A 24,585-nucleotide genomic window follows, 5' to 3' on the forward strand; every position below is an offset into this window, starting at 1 on the left:
AAAGCTATATAGGGGAAAAGGGTACTTTTTCAGAAACTGAAAACAAATGAAAAAATCTGCCATTTACTGAATTTCTACCATGTAGCAGGCAATGATCTGTCCAGACTCTGGTCATCATCTATAATATAGCACTTCTGTTACTCTCTAGCCCTCTTATCCTGCTCCATTTTTCCTCACAACACATAGCATCTGATATAATATATATATGAATATTTTTCTCTCTAGCCCTCCCACCTCCATAATAAAGTATAAGCTTCTTAAGCACAAAGACCTGTCTATTCTCCATTGTTACAACCCCTAAGAACAGTGCCTGGCTTCATAACTACCTGTTTATTGAATAAATGAGTAAGCAAACAAATAAGAACCAATTTATACTGGATAGAATCCAAACAGGTAGAGAAGACAGAGTGGCATGAGCAAAAAGGTATTGTGATGCAATGTGGCACCCTGCAAGGGATCCTGGAAAAGAAAAAGAACACTGGTGGAAAAACTAGGGAAATCCAGATAAAGTCTGAAGTTTCACTTAAAAAGCATAAAAATAAAGTAGGGTAAGTGCTATTAAAAATTTCCAAAATACAATGAGAAGACACACCAGGAGCAACTAATCAGGACACAAAGATTTCAAAGCAGAATAAAAATCTGGATGTAATTTTTTCACTGAAAAACCCAAGGTACCTACCTCTAGAAACAGGCAATTATTCTAAAGGTTAACGGACTTGTTTTATTGTTGCTGTTGTTATTATTATTATCATTTATCATTTTTGTCTCTCCCTTGCTACACACACACACACACACACACACACACACACACACACACAGAATGTAAGCTTCATGATAAAGGGGACAAATCTGTATTATTCACTTCCTTACCCCCAGTATCTAGAACAATGCCTGGCATACAGTAAAACAATGCCTGCCTCGAAAAATATATACGGTGAGGGAATGAATGAGCCATAGAATTGGAAATACCATAATTTAGTCAATCATTTCCCAGTTAACAGACGTTCAGATGGTCTCCAATTCAGACTGGTTTTGTTGCGATTGCTTTCTAGTGCCGTTATATACAACATATCTTCAGCTACTGAAGCATATCCTTAGCTACTAATCCCCTTGTTCCTGTAGTATGGATTCCTCAAGATGAAACTTCTGTCACGGCTTTATGCACCCTTTTTAAAAAATTTTAACAGGAAGTGCCTTTCCTAAAAGGTTGTGATGATTTACTGTCACATCAGCAGTGTATAAAACTTTCTTATTTCTTTGCCCACTCTAGATAATGTCAACTGTTTTAATATTTTCCAATTTGTTGAATGAATAATTGTATTTCATTCCAAATTAAAATTAAAAATCTTAAAACACACACCACACAAAAAAAGGTATTGTGACAAGAGTGTACAAGGCAAGCCCAGGGGACTAGTCTGGCAAGTTATACCAGACTTCAAAAGTTACTGAGTGTCAGGCAAAGGACTTTCAATTTCATTCTATAATGGACCAATATTTGCTTTTCATTAGGAGTAAGAAAAAGTTAGTAAAACTAATGTGGCAATACTGTGTAGGATGGATTGACAGGGATAGAGGGAAAGCAAGGACACAAAGCTGTGCTACGTGGCCAAGCAGGAATTAATAAGATTAGTGAATTCAGGGGTGTGAATTCACCAGACCATCTCCCTGCATTGTGCCTGCTTTCCACTACCACTCCACTGGCCCCCTCCCACCACCTGGAGTAGGACGAAAGTACCTGGAGTGGGACATTAAGCACCATCAGGAAAGGTACTTATTGGCTATCACTTTTTGCTTTTTTCTAAAGAAAAGTTTTATACTTATTCTATGTTTACAGAATAAACATACAAACCTAGTTGAAATATCACCTTAAAAAGTTTTAAACTACAATTTGTAGCGGAATATGTAATTCAAAATACCACAGAAATCTGAACAATTCTCCAAAACCCAGATGAGATGAAGATGAAATCAAATGAAAGTTTCAACAGTGATAGAACACACAAGTATGTGTCCTGTATTTCAGGTTATTGATGCCATGAAACATTACTACTGTGATATTAGTAATGGTTAGTATTATTAAGCTATTTACAGAAAATTATGTTTCTCACTCACATTTCATTTATTTAATATGGGTCCTCAGCCTTGCCTGCCACTAATTTTCAGAGGGGAAAATGCCCTGATAAAATTTCCATTCAAAATTATTGAGGCTTTGGATTTAATACTCTTCCCACACAAACAATATTTCCATTGGACAAATGCAAATTCTACCAGCCCAAAAAAGAGTAATAGAAAAGGCAAATTTTTTCACATAGTACCTAATGTAAGAGATGTAAGAGAAACAATAGCTTTTTAACAGGAATAATGAACTGCAATCATCATTCACGTTTCATACTCACTGTCTGCATGGCTTGAAAGGGTGCTGTGTTAATGGTTACTGAACTACTACTTGCTGGAGGTGACTGGAAGCCCTGTTCAGAGCCCTTTGACATGGGAGGATTTGGAGAAGCTAGTGAAGACGGTTTCTTGCTTGGGGGAACTGCTGCCTAGGGAGGAGAAATGCAATATCAGCCAATCACCTGCCATACAATAAACAGTTAACTTACACTAAACCCCAGACTGGCATAAGTCAGCAAGTCCTATAGGACGACATTTGGACACAGGCATGCAGAAGAATAGCTTTTGCTTACAATTTCAAATCTCAACTGCTGAGGATGCACACTAGCATTTGCTTTGCACGGCTTGCTGACTAAGTGAGAATCTTACTATTAATCAGTCTAACAGACGAGGGGCTGAACTTTTTATGAGTACCTAGTCCTTTTCAAACCCTGTAATGGTATTTTCCAGTTCGGAATCTAGTGTTATTCCAAATTTATACAGAAGAATTAGGCTTAAGAAAAACCTTGGGTTAGTTACTTAGTCAGTGTTAATTTTTCTCTATTTTAAAGTCTTATTAGTGGATTCCTCGGTCAGCTGCCTAAAAAAAGAAAACCAAACCTGAGCTAATCTTAACTAAGGGAATAAGCAAGTCCTTAATATAATAGATTATAAAGCCAAATGCTTTAAAAGATATGAAAAAACCAATACCAATGAGATTTTGAAGCAGACAGCTGTGACTCACTAGGTGGCAAACACTTCCTCTTCTTAAAATAAGGAACCAAGTAATTTTAATTTAGACCAAGTCAACACCATAAAAACTAATGCTTACCTTTACTTTCTTATACAATGAACACAAATTCTCATATAATAGTTAACCAAAAAATAATAATAAAACCTAAGAATTGCTAAATTAATCCAAAAAATCATCCTATCTTGCTATATCTATCTCAAGGATTTGCTCAAACACAGCGAAAACTTTCACTTGAAAATTGAGAGGAAAAACGTAATACTGTCAAAATGCTTTGACAAAATTGGGCAAAAAGAGAATGTAACTCACTCCAATTGAGTCAGTGCTAATATTAAAACTATAAAGTTATTGAGTCTTCTGTTACATGGATAAAACGACTTTTCTCCTAAGGAGTCCTTCAATATGAATATAGTGAGAAATTTGAACTAACCCTACCCTTACCTAGAAATTTTCATTTTTTTTGACACTAGCAATTTGGACATATTTATTGTATCTGAAAAGGCAATACACTATTAAGTCCATTTATAGGGTAAGGTCACAATAAAGTTAGAGTTACCTGTATAAGTTCCAGGACTACAACATCTACAGAAAGCAAACATTAGTAAGGTATAAATGTTAAATCATTAAACTGATTATGCCTGTAATTCATACAATAAACTGGTTATGCTATTCTTTAAGACAGAAAAGAAATTAAGACAATGGGTCTCTTATTACCTCAGGAGTCTCTGAGGTCATAAACTCTGTTTCAGATCCTGAAGAGGCCTGATCGGTAGTAACCAAGCAAGCATTTGAGCTACAAGTAACTGGAGAAGAAGCAGCCTAAATATAGGAAGATATAAAACATTGTAAAAGGCACATTTTGTTCACTTTATATTTCTTGGGCTCTGGGCTTCCTAACACATTACTCTCGTTGAGCAATCACTAGTGCCAAATGGTATGCTAAACACTTTTAACACATATTAATATATTTAATCCTAACAATAACCCCGTGCAATAGGTACAACTATTCCCATTTTATTCATAATCAGGCAGAAGAAAAGAAAGTTAACTAATTTACCCAAGGTCACACTAAAATTAAGCAGAAGAGCTAAGATTCAAACCCAAGCAGTCAGCTACATTGCCTTTCCAAGCCTAGTCACCAGAGCTACACATCTAATCCCATCCTCATTTACCAAGACTCTTGGCCCTGGAAATCTGGGGTCAGATTTTCTATCAGGCTCTCAATAGCAGTTCCATGGGATGACCCCAGGGTACATTAATGCTCTAGGCACGGGCCTGCCAGGGATCATGACAACTATGCTTTTACTCTAAGTGCTCTCAGTGTCTTAAAGAAGTCGGCAGAAGTATAAATAGAAAGGATAAGCTCTATATAAATCACAATAGCACCAATATTCTAAGAAAAATTAAAACTAATATGTATAAAATACAAATTGGGAGAAAGCACAGTAGGAACTAATGCTGTAACAACTGTAACCAATTAAAAACTAAGAGTAGCTAGGAAGGAATGCTACGGCACAACAGGTACTACAACATAACAGAGATCCATAAAATTCTAGCAATGGCAAGGTCTGAAGTGTCGGTGAATCCACTCCTTTTATCTAAATGTTTCAGTGTGGTTCTCAGAAGCCCAAGTAATAAAATGGGTTAAATAGAAACTAATTAATGGTAACCAAATATCAGAACAGTTATGTTTCAGTGACCTTCTAGAAGGGTTCATCATGATATGCCACTTCTTGATAAGGAGATGGGGACCAAGTTCTAAAAAGCCTCATGGAAGACCTTTAAAAGGTCTTATGGAGAAAATTTTGAAATCCTTTACAGCATTTAGTGTACCTAAATAAATAGATATAATTTAGATCTGACCAAACTATTAGAATTATTATAAAATGGTAGTGTTTCTAAAAGTAGGCCTTTCTTCTGGTCATCTCATTAAAACAATGAGACAACCACCCAAAATAAGTGAGACTGGCTATTGTGGGGACGTAACTAACTCTATTGCCAAAGAAAAATTAAATGATACTAAGTTAAGGCAACTTGGCCCACTTGATAGTTAAGCTTTAAAAGACTTTGAATTTTAGTTAAAACGTTAACAAAAAAGATGAAGAAACATTCTTTACATTAGTATTTATTTAGAAGTTACGGCAGTTCTTCCTTCCAAATTGTTGCTCTTTAAGAAGACTGGCTGGAGTTCGTTTTAAGTACTGCTGAGTAAGCATGATGTTTGAGGCCAGTGGTTCCAAAAAAATGTGCAGATTCACCCAGGGAGCAGATTAAAAATACAGATGACTAGACGACACCCCTGGAAATTCTGACCCTATAGGTTTACAGTGGTATCTAACAACACAGTCATCCCTCAGTATCCACAGGGAATTGGTTCCAAGACCCACTATGGATACCAAAATTCGCAGATGCTCAGGTCCCATAGTTGACCCTTCATACCCGTGGTTCCGCAACTTCGGATTAAACCAACCTCAGATCCGTAGTACTCTATGTATTTAGTGCTCACTTCGGCAGCACATATACTAAAATTGGAACGATACAGAGAAGATTAGCATGGCCCCTGCGCAAGGATGACACGCAAATTCGTGAAGCGTAGTACTCTACGAATTTGGTGGAAAAAACCCATGTATAAGTGGACCCGAGCAGTTCAAACTCATACTGTTCAAGGGTCAACTGTATGTACTTTTATTAAAGTGACGAAGTGATTCTGATGTAGCCATCCCACAGGCATGCCCTGAGAGCTACCAGACTATTGGTTTATCAAAAAAAATCTTAGGGCTTCCCTGGTGGCGCAGTGGTTGAGAGTCCACCTGCCGATGCAGGGGACACAGATTCGTGCCCCGGTCCGGAAAGATCCCACATGCCGCGGAGCGGCTGGGCCCATGAGCCACGGCCGCTGAGCCTGCGCGTCTGGAGCCTGTGCTCCACAACGGGAGAGGCCACAACAGTGAGTGGCCCGTGTACCGCCAAAAAAAAAAAAATCTTAACTTGTCACTTGAAAGCCTCATAAAGAACCTAATAGCTAGACCAAATAACATGGAATTCTTTAGTTAAAGCAGTGACTGGGGTGAGGGACCCTGCTTAACAAACACATTTTGAAAACCGAGCTACATCTTAAACTAGATATAAACCACTGTAAACAAATGGTATTTACTCATAAGTTTTTGGAAGGGAAGGCAACAACTGCTGAAGCACCTGATCAAAATATTTAACCTACTGTCAAAGCAGTTGCTGTCTAGAAAATTGCTGTAAGGTTTTCAGAGGGATCCTGAGAAAAAAATTTTTTTTAAAGTAATGACCAGAAAACTAGCAAATCTTGAACTTACTATTGATGGAAATGCAATGTGGCATTTACAGATCTCAATGATCTGGTCCCTTTATAACTCTAAGTGTGTTCTGTGAAAATCAGTTCATCAGAATGTTAGATATATGTAGGCGGGTGGGACTGGCTAACCATGAGTTAAGCAAAATTAGTTTCTTTCTTTACACCCTTTACTCTGCCAATATACTAAGTGACTTAGGTAGCTCAACAGCAAAGTAAGATTCCCAAAGTACCTCCGAATTCTTCAGGCTTACTCTTTCCTTACTAACATCAGCTAACCTCCTCTATTATAACAGATGACTTCCCCATGTTTATTAGGGAATCTTTTGAGAACCAGCTGTACTTAATCTAAAAAACTACATACCCTTAGAACATTTTCAATAATTTCATTAGGTATATTAGAATCAGCGAGTCTGATCATTCTTGCCAAAGCAAGAGTTTCCTCCCTGAATAGCAAAGAAGAGTAAATGAAAGATCAGTCTGGAAAAGTTACCTGTAATGGCTCTTGAAGAAAATCACTTTGATTGGATAGATTTTGTTCTGTAGATGCTGCAGAGAGGGAAATCAACAGTAAACTACTGAGGGAGGAGAAAAGTTTATGCATACCAACTGGGTGGAAACTAAAGTTTATACTTCATAAAACAAAGCAGTATCTGGCAGAACTAGCTCTCAAGTCCTTTCTATTGTAGTAGAGCTCTAAAAAGAGTCAGAGAGGATTACAGAAGAAAAGGATACTGGTTCCATCAATGGACAAAAGCAGCATTTCAAGGCTTCCAAAAGAAAAGAACTATGACTTTTAGAAAACTGGTCATTGTAATCTGGATGATAAAACCTGAGCTATCATGAGCAGTAATTAGCTGATACACTTTAAGTTACAAGTGCAGGGGTCATCTGGCTCTTCAGTTTTTTTTTTCTCTTTGATCATGTAAAATTAAATATACTTTTCAATTACATAGTTTCAGTTTGGTTTCTTCTTATTAATCTCTATCACTTTTGTTAAGTACTTTCTCTTCCTTCTCCTTACCCTACCCAGGAATTACTGGACCAGTCTTCTGGTTGGTGTCTACTGCTCACTGCAGCTGAACTATGGCTTTGATTATGTCATTCCACCTGAGATAAACTAGTGTAGAACAAAAAGTCTAAAGTCTGAAGCATCAGACCAGATTCAGATCTGGGCTGCATCATTAGTTACTGTGTTAACCTGTGCACTAAATACCACTGATGTAATTTCATTCATAGTTAGGATCCAAAAGCCTCCACACTAGACATACAGAGTTGAAAGAAGTCAAGCAGTTCTAGTCAGAATTCACTCCAAGAAGAATATAAAAAGTAGCAAAGACAACTAATATTGTGTACTTCCATTCACCTATCTGGAGACCTTCTCTAAAATGCAAACTGGTCAGTTAAGTACACTAACATCCTCATGGTAATTTACCTGTATGTAACTCTGATAACATATGTACACATTTAGAAAAAAAATAAACACACAGACATAGTTTAACCTTAAGATAATCTAGAGTAAAATTATATGTAAAATAAGTAATTGGAAAAACAGCTATAGGTCTAACAAGTCTTAAGAATGAGGACATACCTACTGGGCTACCTGGAGTAGCTGAAGGCGGCTGTGATGATGGAATTGCACTTGGAGGTTTGTCAAAATCCAGAATAGATTCCTAAAGACAAGAGTTTAAATAATAAGTGAAAACAAAGATTATCATTTGTTGGTAAAGCTATTACCATTAAATTATTTATGATGTCAGCTACTTATTAGCTATAGGAATCTAGCTAATAACCATCTCAAGATGTTAATAACTTAGTCTTTATAGGAGAAGAAACAGAATTAAAAGCGAAATCTAAAGTAACTGTCAAACCTTAAAACTGTGTCAGGGGCTTCCCTGGTCGTGCAGTCATTAGGAATCTGCCAGCCAACACAGGGGACACGGGTTCAAGCCCTGGTCCAGGAAGATCCCACATGCCATGGGGCAACTAAGCCCGTGCACCACAACTACTGAGCCTGTGCTCTAGAGCCCGCGAGCCACAACTACTGAGCCCACATGCTGCAACTACTGAAGCCCACGTGCCTAGAGTCCATGCTCCACAACAAGAGAAGCCACTGAAATGAGAAGCCTGCGCACCACAACAAAGAGTAGCCCCTGCTCGCCACAACTAGAAAGCCCATGTGCAGCAACGAAGACTCAATGCAGCCAAAAATTAATTAATTAATTAAAAAAAAAAAGACTGTGTCAAGTGTTAAAACTCCAATAGTAATTCTAAGGCCAAATGAGGAAAAGAAAACTCCTGACTTGAAGTCTTAAATGTTAATCCTAGTGTAGACTGAGCCCTCATTTTTATTATAACCAATGAGAGGGTCTAATTATTTTATCTCAACCACTAAACTAACTCATGCTCTTAGAGACTTTCATGACAAGAAGGCATTCTCTTCTCCCATCTGCCTATCCTGGTTATCCTAAAAATATTTCCAATGTTTTGAGTACTTAACTTATATACTTACAGTGATCGTTTTAGGTCTTTTATTTATCAAATAATCTGAAGAGGCATGCAATTCCCTCACTTTACAAATAAGCAGAAGGTTGGAGGTTAAATAACTTGCCACAGATTACACAACTGGTAACTGGTAGAAGTGGACTTAAATGCAGGTCTAATTCCAAAGCTCAAAATCTTTTTACTATACAAAAATCTCTTATTTGCCTACTTCATCCCTCAGTAATACCATACTATTCTGAAATTCTGTAAGAGTCTGTATGACACAATTGAGCATGTGTCATAATGAATGTCTTATGATTATCTACACACAACAGCAGCAATATCATTTGAGCACTTTATGCTTCTTACATGTTTAATTCATTTTATTACTCACAACAAACAGGAGTAGGAACTATTATCATTTTTTCAAAAAAGAAACTGAGGCAGAGAGTTAAGTAACTTGCCTAAATTCTCAGAGCTATGGCAGAACCGAGATTTGTACTCATTCTGGACACCAGAATCTATGCTCTTAACAACTTCATTTAATGCTTCACATCAGAAGCTAGCAGCCCCATGACTATCATTTAAGATTCACTTAATAATGACTCATACTTGCATAAAGTTACAAGTTCCTTGAATCTGGGTCATCAGATCCTGCAGTTTTTCTTTCCTCAATACTGGATCCTTTGGAAGGGTAGAGGAAGAACCTACAGGCTGATGCATAGGCTTAGGCACCTATAAGATAAACCCATAATGTATAAGAGTGAAATTCAAATTCAAAAGCCTAATTCAGGAAACTAAGCTTATCACTACATCTTAATGTAATCAAAACACATAGCAGTGTTCATTTATAGATTTATCTCAGGTAAAGAATTTCCACATAAATGCATTTTCTAAGTAATTTAAGCAAACTTTTCATGTTTCCTCCTTCAGAACAACTTTAATGGGAAATGTTTCTAAACATCATCTTTTTAAAGGGAAGGCCCAGAGCAACAGAACTTCCTTTGTAGAAGTTCTCTCATTATGGACATCAGTTACCCTGTGTGCTCTATGATAAGATGCCACTGACTATAATATAAAACACATCAATGATTTTTTTCCCCAGGGAAAAAAATTACTACCTCCACATTAAATATACATCCCATTTTTAACACATATCTGATTTCAGAAACAGTAAGATGTAAAAAGCACATACATATATATCCTAGAGTTGAGGAAATATACTATTATATTCTGTTATACAGTGGGTATACTTTGTGGGGGAGGGGGCTACTGATGTTTAGAAGGTGGTTCGCCCTCCTGCTAAATTTCTTATGATTGCTGAATACCCTGAAATACACCTCATGTTTATGGTTATTTCTTACAGGTATCAGCAAGCCTGTCCCTACCAGCTCCTCTTCTCCACCTTCTAATTCACTGGGGAGTCACATAGCTAAACTTGTCAACAGTGTCATAAAATAACTGTTAATAGACCCTAAGGGAATATATGAAAGGCTCTTTTAAGAGAAAAGTATGAACTTTAGTGATTTATTTCATGTTACCTAGTCTTTTGGCTTTGAACTCTATTTTGCCCTTGACAGTACTTGGTCATGTTCCAAACAGCTGAGATTTCAATACAGATAGAGGAAAATACTCTACTATACAGAGAAGCGTCCTCTCAGTCACTGAGAGACCCTGTAACTTCAATATAATGATGTCTGTGCCATAAAGCACATTAAATGAGTTTTGACCTTTCCAATTAAACACCCTTAATTTTAAATACTATTCAGCAAACAGCATGGTATCAATATTCTGGTACGGTAAAGGTTCAGCACTGCTATACCTAGTGGAATTTTTAACTGCGGTTTTTTAAACAGCTTTATTGAGGTATTAAATTGGGTTTTTAGATATAAATCTCTCAAAATAGTTGCTATATTACAATTACTGTCATATGATATCTAGTTTATGAAAAAGGCTATTAATCTTCTGCAGGGTCAGGAAGAAGCTAAAATTATATTACCACTTAAAGAGGAAGAAAGGAAAATAAAAGGAGACAAATAATTCTAAAATTCTCTTCCCATAAGGTAGAATTGAGGCGGGGGTAACTTATAAAATGCAATGCTTTGAATTCCCTAAGCAAAATGTTTTTCTCCCCCCACCTTTTTTAATTAAAGTATAGTTGATTTACAATATCGTGTTAATTTCAGGTGTACATCACGGTGATTCAGTTTTATGTGTGTGTGTGTATTCTTTTTCAGAGTCTTTTCCCTTATAGGTTATTACAAAATATTTAGTATAGTTCCCTGTGCAATAAAGTAGGTCCTTAGCAAAATGTTTTTCAAACTGTTAGAGGACCAAAGATTTCCGGGCATGCCTTTGGCTAAAATGGTGTGGAAGTACAGCAACACTACTAGATGTATATGGAGAACACTGGGAGGGTAGCAAGTTCACATTTCTTAGCAAACAAGGTGGTAACAAGTCTTCAACAAGTCTGCAATGAAACAGTGGTAAATAACTTATGCTTTAATAAAAGACAACACTAACTAGCATCGTATCCAAGATTATTCATTATAAGGCTTCTTATCTTACTGACATGCGTTATTTATCATTAGCAGAATGAGGCCTTATATTTGAACTAAATCTCATACTCCAAAACCTAATTACAGAATATTTAATGGCTATACTTTTCATCTGCAGAAAATTCTTCTGAAACAGAAATAGATAACTAATTCAGATCCTTCCCCAACTACTGCTTCTTCTGAAACAGGACATGAAAGATTCCTGTTTCTTCTCCTGACCATCTGTACCTTCTTCAAAGAGGACAGCCTAATTTGAGTGACTATAAATGAAAGAGAAGGAAGAGAATACAGAAAAATGTAACTTGTCAGAGAAAGGTCTCCTGCCTTTTGACATGCATTTACGTTTCTCACTTCTTCAACATTATGGTTTTTTCTGAACTATCCACTATTTTGATGTTATATCATGTCATTAAAATTTGAGCACTAAAACAATATTTTCTAGTTGTGGAAATTTCACTTCAGGTTAGGCGCAAATGACAGATTAAATCTGCTTCCAATTTTCTAGGGAAAACAAATTATGCTTTAAAGAGCTAAGTGAAATACTTAATACATTAATTAAACATGGGTTTTACTGATCTTTTCCTAAAGAGAACTTTTAAATTATCACTACCACAAATCTCTATTTATGCCTACATTGATAGGAACAAACTGATACAAATCAACTCACATCTTTGGGTTCTGTATTAAACTTCCTGGGCAGCAGCTGGTCATTTGGTATGAGGCTTGCTGTAGCTACCCCCCAGGACTTTGGAGAAATCTGTGATTGTGTTGTTAAAGGGTGTTTTTGACTCTCAACATTGTTTTCCCAGGATTTTGGAGTCTCTGGCGGTCTTGAATCCTGTTCTTCACACGTGGGAGTGGTCCATGACTTGGTGATGTCCTGTTCACTCTGCACAGAAGGTGTCCAAGACTTTGGAGTTTGCTTCTTTGGATCCTGTTCTTTCTGCAGCTGAACTGGCCAAGGCTTTGGTGTCTCCTGCTTCTTCTGTTCCTCTTGAATGTATCCCACTTTGGATTTAAGAGCTTCTTGCTTCCACTGGCTAGGAGTTGCCTTGGTTTTCGAGACATCCTGCTTCTTCTGCTCTTCCTGCAGAGTGGACCTGAGTTTTGGAATCTCTTGTTTCCTCTGTTCTAAGGAAACTGCAGGCTTTGATACCTCCTGGTGCTTCACGGAAGACTCCCAGGACTTGAAGGATTCCTGTTTCTTCTCCTGACCATCTGGTTCGGTAAGCACATCCCAACATTTGGGGAGATTTGGTTTTCTAGCATAATCTGCTTCCCAAGATTGCTCTTCATCTTGTTTACTTGAATAATCTACTTCCGTCATGTAGCGTCTGTTAAGAAACTAAACCACAGGGAAAATGTGCTCAAGTCACAGTCTGTAGAAGACCTTGAAGGGAATACTGAACTCCTATGTCCACTGGTCTGAGCCATTGTGCTAACAGGAAACTTCTAACCTTATCCTACTTGAAAAGAGTATTCTACTTTTATGTCCATTCCTTTCCCCTCAATTAACAGAAAGACAAACTTCAAAAGTATACTTCAAAAGTAGCAACCTATATTTGATTCACCTGAGACTGGTAAGCAGTGCACACCGTGGTGCCACATTTGCTTGACTCAGGCTCTTTTACCAAGGTTACTCTGCCTCTGCCAGGCTTAGGACCACCTGACCCCCTTCAAGTTAAGGCAGAGGGTAGTTCAACTACACAAAGTCCTACTCTTTACACTGAAGCCTTATGTTTCCTGAATTACCAGCCTTTTCTTTATTCCCATTATATATCAATCATACTGTGATTTTGCTTCTTCCATTCTTTTCGGCTTCCATGAATTCCGATGTCACTTCAGAAAGAGAACAAATGCCCTCTTCTATTACCAATATGAGTAAATTCTGGAAAGAGCAAAATCCCACCCATCTTCAAATTCCAATACAGGGACCAAAACCACCATCACCACCAGCTAACACTTGAGCCGTTCTGCGTGCCAGGCCAAATTGTAAGTAATTCAGATTTAACCTTCAAACCTCACAATAACCATATGAGGCAGGCATTGTTATTATCCCCATTTTATGTAGGAGGATAACAGACACAGCTGGGCTATATATCTTGCCCAAAGTCATTAAGCTAATAAGCTGCAGAGCCAGGATTCAAGCTTAAGCAGTCTAGCTCCAAAGCCTCAGCTCCTAACCACAACAATATACAAAAGTCTCAAAAAACAAAATTGACTGAAAATTACCTTTCGGTACCTTACCTCTTGTGGTTGTATCTCTGGCTGTGCAAGTTCCATAAGAGACTCTGAGAAGATAAAAGGAATATTAAATAAGTACTAGGTAAACTACAAGTTTTTAGACTGATTACACTTTAATTCATTCCGGGCATATTTCAGAACAGTAACAGAAAAAGGATATTCAGAATAGTAACAAATTTCAGAATAGTAACAGAAAAAGGATAGTGCAATTAAGTACAAATTAAGGCAAATTTCAGAATAGTAACAGAAAAAGGATAGTGCAATTAAGTACATTCAGGGCAGGAGTAATTCTCACTATTGGGTGCTGGTCAAAAGCATGTCGTCTGAGGCTAGTTGAAGCTAGTAGCTCTGCTTATATAAGACACTTTTCTGAAGTCACGTTGTAGTTAAAAACTGATTTCTGACTGAAAATAGGACTATCTCCTCTTACCCACAAACACAGCTTCTTTCAAGTTGGATTTATAGCTCTGGTGCCATGGGGTAAACGAGAAATACTCGAATCTTGCTAGTGGCTACCAAAAGGCTGCTTGGACTACCTCCTTAGAAGTAATATTTCTTAAATAACTCCAGCCTCAACAATAAATAGCCAAGGTGCCATTTATTCAAAGTATTTCTTCCCCAAGAAAAGTGGAATTTTGAAAAACATTATTTCTTTTACTGATTTTGGCAATTTTTTTCCTAAATCAATATGTTAACCTTAGATTATTTACATTCTTGTTCTATACAGTATTGGAATGTACTATAACTCACATTTTAAACAATGGTTTTAAATGGAATGATCCTAATAGTTTAACAAAGAATTCAAATTCCATAAATGCCTCATTTTAACAGTGTACTCTCTTGTAACAAAGTATAACCTAATGTTTCTATTAAGGTTGACTCTGCAAATCATGGTAGTAAAGCCTAGAGATGTGTCCTAAACCTAGGCTTATCCTGGGGCAAGTAAAGATTTCTATGCATGTAGAAAATAAAATTAAAATAATCATTTTACAATGATTTGACTCATTTTGGTTAAGTGTTAAAAATGCAACCACTATAAACAATTTCAGAGATCACAACAAACCTGACTCTTTGACAGATTCAGTCTTCGATAATTGTTTTTTCTTCTCTGATTTTATTAGCATTTCTTCCTCCAATGATACCTCTTTTTCCTTAGCATTTTTTGGAACTGGGATACTTTCAAAATAGCCTGAGTTCAACAATTTAGATAGCAGATCTTTCATGTGTTTGTCTAAGAAAGAGTGATTAAGACTTCGTTATCACATAGCCTAATAGTTCATGGAAAATTATTTGGAATAGAAATCGTAATATAATTTTATCCTAGTTGTAGTATGTCATTATAACAGTCTACACTGAGGGTATTCAAAGAACTGGTCGTACCATGAAAAGGAAATATGCAGTCCATCGTTACGTCATGCTGAATCAATATAAATTTTAAAAATCAGAATCCCAAAGTTTAGCAAGTCACTTAAGTTTCCCTGGGCCTCCATTTACACCATTTGAAAAATGGCTAAAAATCAGAGACTCCAATCAAGGACTTTATCTAGTATGTTATAAAAGCACACATCTATTCCCTGAGCTGGGAGAAAAGTGATTCCTCCCATCTGCCCCCAAGACATCACAAAAAGCAATTACTCTACCTTCCCCAAGTAATTAGGCTTTAAGAGAAATAAACAACACAGTTCCTCAAACATAAACTTTAGAAAAACCTATTTTGGACAACCTCTAAAGAATTTTTAAAGTATAAAATTCCATGATTAAGATTTTACTCTTGAGTTATGCTATATTTCACTCCTAGCACATCACCATTTGATGATCAAGAAAAATCTTAAAATGATGTTATTAAAGTCACTGTACCATAAATAGGTCTAAAGTCTATTTTATTTTTAATATCCACTAAAAACATAATTCCCAAATTAAGCAGAGTTCTCATACTTGATTTGGGTCTACTATTCCTTTCACAGAAATACTGTGACACACAGATGACCTTTTTTTTTTTAAATCAAATTCGAGGTATAATTTACAAAATTCACATTTTAAGTGTACATTTTTAACAGATGTTAACAGTCATGTTACTTCCACCATAACCACGATACAGAACATTTTAAACAACTCAAAAAGTTCCCTTATGCCCCTTTTATAATCAATCTCCTCCCTCTACTCCCTGGCAACCACTGACCTGCTATCGTTCCAGTTATGTCTTTTCTAGAATTTCATATAAATGGAATCATACAATATGTTCTCATTTTTTGTCTGGCTTCTTTCACTCAGCATAATTATTTTGAGATTCATACATGCTGTTTCAGTATCAATAATTCATTCCTTTTTTCATTGCTGAGTAGATTCCATTGCATGAATATATCACATTTTGTTTATTAATTATCAGTTGGTGTACATCCGGGATGTGTTCAATTTGGGACTATTAGGATAAGCTGGTATGAACATTCATGTACAAGTACTCATGTGAATGTATGTTTTCAATTCTCTCCGGTACCAGAAGTGTAACTGCTTGGTTATATAGTAAGTGCATGCTTAATTTTATAAGAAACTAACAAACTAGTTTCCAAAGTTTTTGTATCATTTTGCATTCCAGCCAAGCAATAAATTTCTGTGGTTTAAACTTTAAAGGACTTAGAAATTGAGATAGTTATTCATACTTAAATATTTTTAAAAAGGAAGCAATCACTAGTAACAAAAATGTTTACCAGCTTCCAATGAGTTTTCATTATCCTAAACTAGTACACAAAACTGTGTACTTCATGTCCAAACATTTGTACTTGGTCATTTGGCCAAAGCCTATCTAGGAAGCCAAAAGGACTCTTTCTCCCCAGATCATTTCCAGACCAATAGACAACAATATTTGAATAGACTATGTAGCCAAATCATTCTTATTTTCTTAAGCAGGTCTGATAGATAAGCCTTGATATTAACAATATGTGGATTTAAGATTTGTAAATAGAACAGGTACTACCACGCACAATAGAGAACTGAACCCCAAAATGCTCAAGCACTAGTCCCTAGCTCTTGTTCCCAAATGACAGTGACTCGTCACCTCAAAACTCTCCCTAGGCTCCATTTTAGCGAGTACAATTATACAATAGCTGCTTTTAACAGAACTAAACAAAGATATCATTCTGCCGATGAATCTAGTATTGTCAGACATGTAAGTTCTGATGGACTGACACAGTTTTGGCCCTCAATATCATACTAAACTCCTAGATGTAAAGTTTAGTATTTACTGCATAAGTCCAGAGTAGAGAAAACTCACATGTCGTTCCTACCACTGCTTTCTCACTACCTTCCAAAAGGTCCCAAAAGTACAAGGATGACTGCTCCATCTGGTCTTCAACACTGACAAGGAAAAGCAGCAGCAGAACAAAGTGGCTTTAGAGGCACATATATTTATATATGGAGCAGTACAATTTATACAATATAACCCATCAACAATTAAGACATTCAATGTTAATTTTGTGTTTTTTTACTCTTTGGAAATGAAAAATTGAAATTTTATAAAAGATGACTAAATACCCATTTATGGATTTCAAACGTTCAGCATTTTTCCTTAAAACAACTAAAATAAAGATTTTACCAAATACAGCTATTAAGGAATAGAACAAAAAGAGTTTAAAGCAATCAGTGTGGTATCCTTCATTATCAAGTATATGCCCTAGATAAAAAAAAAAAAAAACAGTGGAATGGAAATATTAAGAGCTGCATTTGTCTTTAAAGGGAGCAGCTCATTTTTCAAATTGTTTCACTTACATTTCACATATTAAAGTAAGCCACATTCCTTGGATCTACCAAACTGAAGCAAGAGAAGGAAGCATCCAAATAGGTAATGATGATGGAACAGACTATTGGGATGGGAATAAATATATATATATGGCTATATATAAGTAATTAAGAGTTTTATCAGGTTTCTTCCTGCACTGATAGGGCTAATTTCTAAAGCAGTTGAAATCTAACTGCTTTTGCATGGCTAACAGACACAGCATTGAAACAACCTGTATCTAACAAACCAAAAGCATACAGCTTCTGCTCATTAGCTGATTTACTCCATCTAAGCAAAAACAGTAAATAGATACTGTAGGAGAAAAAAATTGGGTTGCCTCAATTTGCTGGTTTTATATTTTAAATTATCAGATTTGTTTCTCAGTATTTACTCACAGCCTAAGAAGAACACTCAATACTAATCAAGTTAAATTTTATTCACCTCCACTTAAGTACAGCAGTAGTAAGGAGGCAAAGACTCTCAGGTAACACAACAGCCTGATATAATTACAAAAAATTTTTAAGAATATACATAATTAGTATTATGGTTAATACCTATACAAGGTTAAAACTTGATCAGACATTTTAAAAATCAGTGTTACAATAAGGAAGCAGGTTAATGAGATCATTCAAATTCACTTTCTTAGTAGACAGGCTATCAACCTCGTGAGAGTCTGGGCAGGCCAACGTTTCCAAAGCTGAATATATATATATACACATACACACATACATATACATATATACATGCTGAAAAGCTAGACTAAAGTGTTATGTGTCCTGTTTCAGGAAAATATTTTCATTAACTTACCTCAGACTTTCATTTCTTTCAGGACAGGTCAATTTTGAAAATTTAATGAGGTAGTCAAGTTCTTTTAAAGGCAAATACACTGCACCATTCAAGCCCCCTTTGAAGTCTTTCTGTACATGTTCCTGCATCAAGTTCTGTAATACATACTGAACTTGAAGTATAGTGCGAAGCTTTTTCTTCTCAGCCTCAAGTTTTAGCATGTGCTCCCTTCTCTGGGCTTTCTTCTGCGCTTTAAGCAGCTGTTAAAACAAACGCTAATTAAGTCTGACAACTCTCCACAACCCATACTAGCAATCCATTCGTCTACAAAAGTCCAATCCCAAAGAGTTGAGATTAGATGATAAATCTCAAATATATAACACTGACTGTGAAACTGACAAGGTCATTTAACCGCCTGCTTGCTTTTTGAGCTAAAGAAGTCACCGAGTACTTAGCTGGTTTGTCTCAGCTAACCAAAGCTAAAGAAGTCTAATATGTGACTCCCAACCCCAGGCTGAACATAGTACCTCTACTATCACCATGATGAGAAGCAAAGTACCTATCGTTAATGTCTATATTAATCATAAGGTTTTACTTTTCCATATTATGTATACCAAGCCTTTTTAGGCTAAGTATTTTAAGAAAATGCTTCAGTTTAGTTTGGGGTTTTTTTTAAATCTTATGTTCCAGGGGAAGAGTATTTAAAATGGTTGATTTTCAACCAACCAAAGAAGACTGCTTAAAGCGTAAGGAACTGAAAACCAAACAGAAATAAAATGTCTTACAAATGTAATGCCAAAAAAACAGCCACAGCAAACAGGGGTTTTTTTAAGCAAAACTGAGAGAGTTTTCATAATAGTTTGTCATGGAAACACACATGGAAAATTAGTGGAATGTAAGTTTTCCCTCAAATGCGTGTGTGTGTGTGTGTGTGTGTGTGTGTGTGTGTGTGTGTGTGTGTGTGTGTGTGTGTGTGTGTGTGTGTGTGTAGACTGAGCAGCTCACCAATAACAAAAAGTACCATCTATTTCCACTGAGAAACCCAAAAGGTCTTTTCTCCCCATAGGTGTTTTTCTGTTTGTAATGTTTCCAACGTACTGGATATTTTCCAAGGTATGAAAATTAAGATAACAAAAAAAAAAACTTTTATATTTTTCCTATAGATGAGTTAAAGTACTTTGATTCAGCATCAACATTTAAAACTCTACAAAAGAGACATTCATAAATCCTAATCAAGATGGGGCCTTAAAAAAAAAAAACCTCAGGAAAAAGATTCATTATGGCATTATTAATTCCTTTCTACAGGGTATGAAAGCAACTTAATAAATATGACTTGTGCTACTACCAGGGACAAGAGACAATGGCTGAAGATAAAATTTTAAGAGTGAGAAATGGACTGGTTGGGGGTTACGTGGGCAAGGGTATTTTCTTCAGGACGGCAAAGGCTCAGAAAAGCTTTTTCCAAGACCTTAATATGGACTTACACCAATAACACTTACCAAACTCAGCTTCTGCTTGAGAGGAGGAAAGACGATAGAGGTGGCAATTCTAGCTCTCCAAGACAGTGGGATTCCCTTGGACACAGATTCATGATGGTATAAGAAAAGGCAGTTGGTGCTGAGGACATCTTCAGGACTATATCACATGATTACCTCAGATCTCTCTTTGGCCACCTCCCAGGGTTGGATTAGGTGTTCTTATGGGCTCAGGTCATCCTGAACTTCCCCTATCAAAGTATCTATTATATGAAATGCTTATCTTTTTCTTTAGCTGCATCCCCCTTACGCTTCAGCTCCATGATGGCAGGGACTATACCTCTGTTGTTCACCAGTATATCACTAGTACCCAGCACAGAGTCTGACACATGACAGAACCTCAAATATTTATCGATTCTATCAGGTATCAAGTAAGAAACATGCTGTCTCCTACGTCATAATCAGATGTCATGAAAACCACTGACAGCAGCCTATTCTTATTTATGTGGAAACTAAGAAATCAGGTGACTTCTCTTCTTTCAGTTGAAAACTGATTTAGAAAGAAGATATGAAGTAAACTGCTGTCAACCAATAGCACCGAACCATAAAATTTATTTTCTGAACCATGACTTAGAATGATAAATCCCCAAAGGACAAAGCTCATATCATGAAGATAAAGAGAAATGTGGTGGGCTGAAGGCTTCCAACTTTAGTTTGAAGGGAAAGAAGAAAATGCTACACAAACTGCAAAACAGGCTACCATAGAAGAGGTCTGACGAAAGAGTTAAAAAAGAAAGCCCCCAAATTCCTAGGCTGGAAGGTACTTCGCTATAAAAATAGTGAACCTTGGACTTCCCTGGTGATGCAGTGGTTAAGAATCCGCCTGCCAATGCAGGGGACATGGGTACCAACCCTGGTCCAGGAAGATCTCATATGCCACAGAGCAACTAAGCCCGTGCGCCACAACTACTGAACCTCTGCTCTATAGCCCACACGCCACAACTACTGAAGCCCAGGCACCTACAGCCCGTGCTCTGCCACAAGAGAAGGCACAATGAGTAGCCCCCCCCCCACTCACCGCAACTAGAGAAAGCCCACGCACAGCAATGAAGACCCAACGCAGCCAAAAATAAATAATTTTAAAAAAAAAGTGAACCTCCATAGGTGCCTGGCACATGGATGGTGTTTAAAAAAAGATTTAAATCTAAATATTTGCAAATGAAGCAACTGACAAAGGATTAATCTCCAAAATTTACAAGCAGCTTATGCAGCTCAATAACAAAAAAACAAACAACCCAATCCAAAAATGGGCAGAAGACCTACATAGACATTTCTCCAAAGAAGATATACAGACTGCCAACAAACACATGAAAGAATGTTCAACTTCATTAATCATTAGAGAAATGCAAATCAAAACTACAATGAGATATCATCTCACACCAGTCAGAATGGCCATCATCAAAAAATCTAGAAACAATAAATGCTGGAGAGGGTGTGGAGAAAAGGGAACCCTCTTGCACTGTTGGTGGGAATGTAAATTGATACAGCCACTGGGGAGAACAGTATGGAGGTCCCTTAAAAAACTACAAATAGAACTACCATATGACCCAGCAATCCCACTACTGGGCATATACCCTGAGAAAACCATAATTCAAAAAGAGTCATGTACCAAAATGTTCATTGCAGCTCTATTTACAATAGCCCAGAGATGGAAACAACCTAAGTGTCCATCATCGGATGAATGGATAAGGAAGATGTGGCACATATATAAGATGGAATATTACTCAGCCATAAAAAGAAACGAAATTGAGCTATTTGTAATGAGGTGGCTAGACCTAGAGTCTGTCATACAGAGTGAAGTAAGTCAGAAAGAGAAAGACAAATACCGTACGCTAACACATATATATGGAATTTAAGAAAAAAAAATGTCATGAAGAACCTAGAGTAAGACAGGAATAAAGACACAGACCTACTAGAGAATGGACTTGAGGATATGGGGAGGGAGAAGGGTAAGCTGTGACAAAGCGAGAGAGAGGCATGGACATATATACACTACCAAACGTAAGGTAGATAGCTAGTGGGAAGCAGTTGCATAGCACAGGGAGATCAGCTCGGTGCTTTGTGACCGCCTGGAGGGGTGGGATAGGGAGGGTGGGAGGGAAGGAGACGCAAGAGGGAAGAGATATGGGAACATATGTATATGTATAGCTGATTCACTTTGTTATAAAGCAGAAACTAACACACCATTGTAAAGCAATTATACTCCAATTAAAGATGTAAAAAATAAATAAATAAATAAATAAAAAGAACATGATACATTGAAAAAAAACACCTGAGTGGAAAATGAAAATTTGACAGGGTAACTCAGAAAAGAGAGTTAACAGAAATTTTTAAGTATTATAAAAATATACTTCAAACCTCCAACCAGAAGGCAGATATAAAAGATCATTTTTTTAGCACAATGGACCAAAACTAAATAAACTTAACATATGGGGGGTGGGGGGACGGGGAATCAATCACACAAGAAAAAAAATGACTTAGAAGTATTGTATCTAAAACAGCCTAGAAGTATTTAACAACTGTGAAACTAACAGAAAGTATTATAATTAAGTGATGAATAAGTAAACACGAGTTAAAGTGTGCTATGGATAACAAAGCTAATATCATCTTAGACTTGCATTAACAGAATTATCCAGAAAACAGAAGGAAGTGTCTCTATACTACACTATTTTAGGTTTCACAATACCTTTCAAAAGTTAATTAAGTCAGACATCCAGAAGAGAGCAACTCAGAACTATATTTTACAAGGATTAAGATGGTAGCTGTCTTCAGCTTCAGAATGATGTTTTGGGGTTTTTATTTTTTTATTGGTTCTTTTTTGATGCCACAGGAATGGAGAAGAGAATTTTAATTCGCCAAACAAGAAAATATCCCAAAAGTAGAAAAGACTATCTTATGAGGCATGCTCCCCATCTCAGAAATGAATTTACCAAATTATTTCCTCAATTGGTAGAACATGATCTTTCAAGGGCCACCTAACACTAAGATTCTAAAACAATGAAGAATACTTCATTAATGAATGCTTAAGACTTCACTATTAATTACTGATTAAATCTGTGGAAGAGAAAAGTTTGAGTTGCCAACACAGAGCAATTGAAACAAGCAGTGGGACCAGACTTAACGCTATTTAAATGTAAGATGAACCATAAATTTTCCTGGTAATAACTACCACGCTCTCAAGAAGAGTCTACCAGTAACGCTAAACTTACAAGCCTATGTAATATAAATTTTCAAGCCTATATTCTAAAACGTCTTTAATAAATGTTATCTGTCAAAATAGTTTTCATGCCCCTTCTCAATGATTTCCGTAATTCCACAGTGAAATAATACACATTAGATAACTAACACTTTATTCACAATGCCTCATATTCAGATAACATTTGTGCTGAGACTCTAGAAATCTGAAAACACTAGTTCTTCAGAAACTATACTCCTCCCCACCTCCCCCGATAAAATATCAGCAGGAATGAGATGAACAATAACCAAACACCATTATCAGACACTTGATATTTTCTTCAAGATCAGTGGTTAAGTTCGTTTTAGGAAAAGCAAAGAAAACATACTCACATCTTGGCTCAGTCCAGAAAAGGTTTTCTGAAGCTCCTTGGCAAATTCTAAGTTATGTAGCACTTCTTCATATTTCTCAACTGCTTCCTACCGAACAGGATAAAAAAAATCAATTCTGTGAACTTCTAAGTACAAATATCTCAAAATAAGTTCCTTAATAACAGCAAAGGAGATTTAAGACTTTAGGAACTAGCCATTTACTATACATACTCAAAAAAAGTATGGAGAAAGTATTTAATAGAAGTTACATAAAGTTAAATTTAAAAATTCAATTGTTTATGCTAGAAATCTGAACCATAATAATAATAAAGCTGACTATCTATAAAGTCTAAGGTCAGAGAGGCCTGTGGGTTTTAAGAGCACTGAGCCAATAGGATTCCTCTGTCAATATTCATTCACTACACAAATATATTACACAAATAGCACAGTGAGAATCACACAGATGAAAGCAACCTCAAGAAACTTATACTATGGTAGGAAAGACTTGTAAATAATTACCTATAACAGACAAATTAAGTATTGTGACAGAAATATTGTATATATATATATATATATATTTTTTTTTTTTTTGGCCACACCGTGCAGCTTGTGGGATCATAGTTCCCCAACCAGGGATTGAACCCGGGCCCTCAGCAGTGAAAGTGCAGAGTCCTAACCACTGGACTTCCAGGGAATTCCCTGTAAATTTAAAGAGGAAAATTTTCTTTGAGATTTCACAGATGAACGAAGTTGATAATTAGAGAAGGGGTAGGTTGTTTTGTTTTGTTTTGTTTTTTAATTGGGGTATAGTTGTTTTCCAATGTTGTGTTAGTTTCTACTGTACAGTGAAGTAGAATTCCCTGTGCTATACAGCACGTTCTCATTAGTTATCTATTTTTTTGGTGGGACTTTACCTCAAAGGGCCATTATGAAACAGAACAAGATGGGGAACTTGTCCAATCAGACAAAGGCATATTACAAAGCCTCCATGGTTAAAATAATATAATATTCCACTTCTGGGTATCTATCCAAAAGAAATTAAAACATATGCCCACTTAAAGACCTGTAAGTAAATTTATATAGTACATTATTCATTATAGCCCAAAATAAAAACAATCCGAATATTCAGCAACTGGTAAATGGATAAGCAAAATGTGTTATAACCATACAAAGGAATTCTAGTTAGCAATGAAAATAAATGAATTACTGATACATGC

General features: G+C 36.4%; 1 protein-coding gene and 1 non-coding gene across 7 annotated transcripts in view; one reads left to right on the plus strand and one right to left on the minus strand.

Annotated features, from left to right (window-relative positions):
• CAPRIN2 (caprin family member 2) overlaps nucleotides 1-24,585 on the minus strand; it is a 41,927-nt gene that overhangs the window by 7,604 nt on the left and 9,738 nt on the right. For 3 of the 6 annotated variants that reach the window (XM_060024539.1, XM_060024538.1, XM_060024544.1), the window contains exons 4-14: nucleotides 23,390-23,476; nucleotides 18,309-18,547; nucleotides 16,998-17,080; nucleotides 14,793-14,960; nucleotides 13,733-13,776; nucleotides 12,153-12,830; nucleotides 9,540-9,662; nucleotides 8,035-8,116; nucleotides 6,937-6,992; nucleotides 3,836-3,940; nucleotides 2,394-2,540 (exon numbers count right to left, since the gene is read on the minus strand). In XM_060024539.1, coding sequence (XP_059880522.1) covers nucleotides 2,394-2,540; nucleotides 3,836-3,940; nucleotides 6,937-6,992; nucleotides 8,035-8,116; nucleotides 9,540-9,662; nucleotides 12,153-12,830; nucleotides 13,733-13,776; nucleotides 14,793-14,960; nucleotides 16,998-17,080; nucleotides 18,309-18,547; nucleotides 23,390-23,476 — 1,812 coding nt within the window. Of the gene's footprint in view, nucleotides 1-2,393; nucleotides 2,541-3,835; nucleotides 3,941-6,936; nucleotides 6,993-8,034; nucleotides 8,117-9,539; nucleotides 9,663-12,152; nucleotides 12,831-13,732; nucleotides 13,777-14,792; nucleotides 14,961-16,997; nucleotides 17,081-18,308; nucleotides 18,548-23,389; nucleotides 23,477-24,585 lie in introns of those variants that run through there. The other 3 variants (XM_060024540.1, XM_060024543.1, XM_060024541.1) reach the window with 3 other exon arrangements.
• LOC132434672 (U6 spliceosomal RNA) lies at nucleotides 5,620-5,726 on the plus strand. Its single transcript, XR_009521388.1, has one exon. It is a non-coding gene; the product is annotated as a U6 spliceosomal RNA (small nuclear RNA).

The sequence above is a fragment of the Delphinus delphis genome, chromosome 11 (genome assembly GCF_949987515.2).
Source record: "Delphinus delphis chromosome 11, mDelDel1.2, whole genome shotgun sequence".
Lineage (NCBI taxonomy): Eukaryota > Metazoa > Chordata > Mammalia > Artiodactyla > Delphinidae > Delphinus > Delphinus delphis.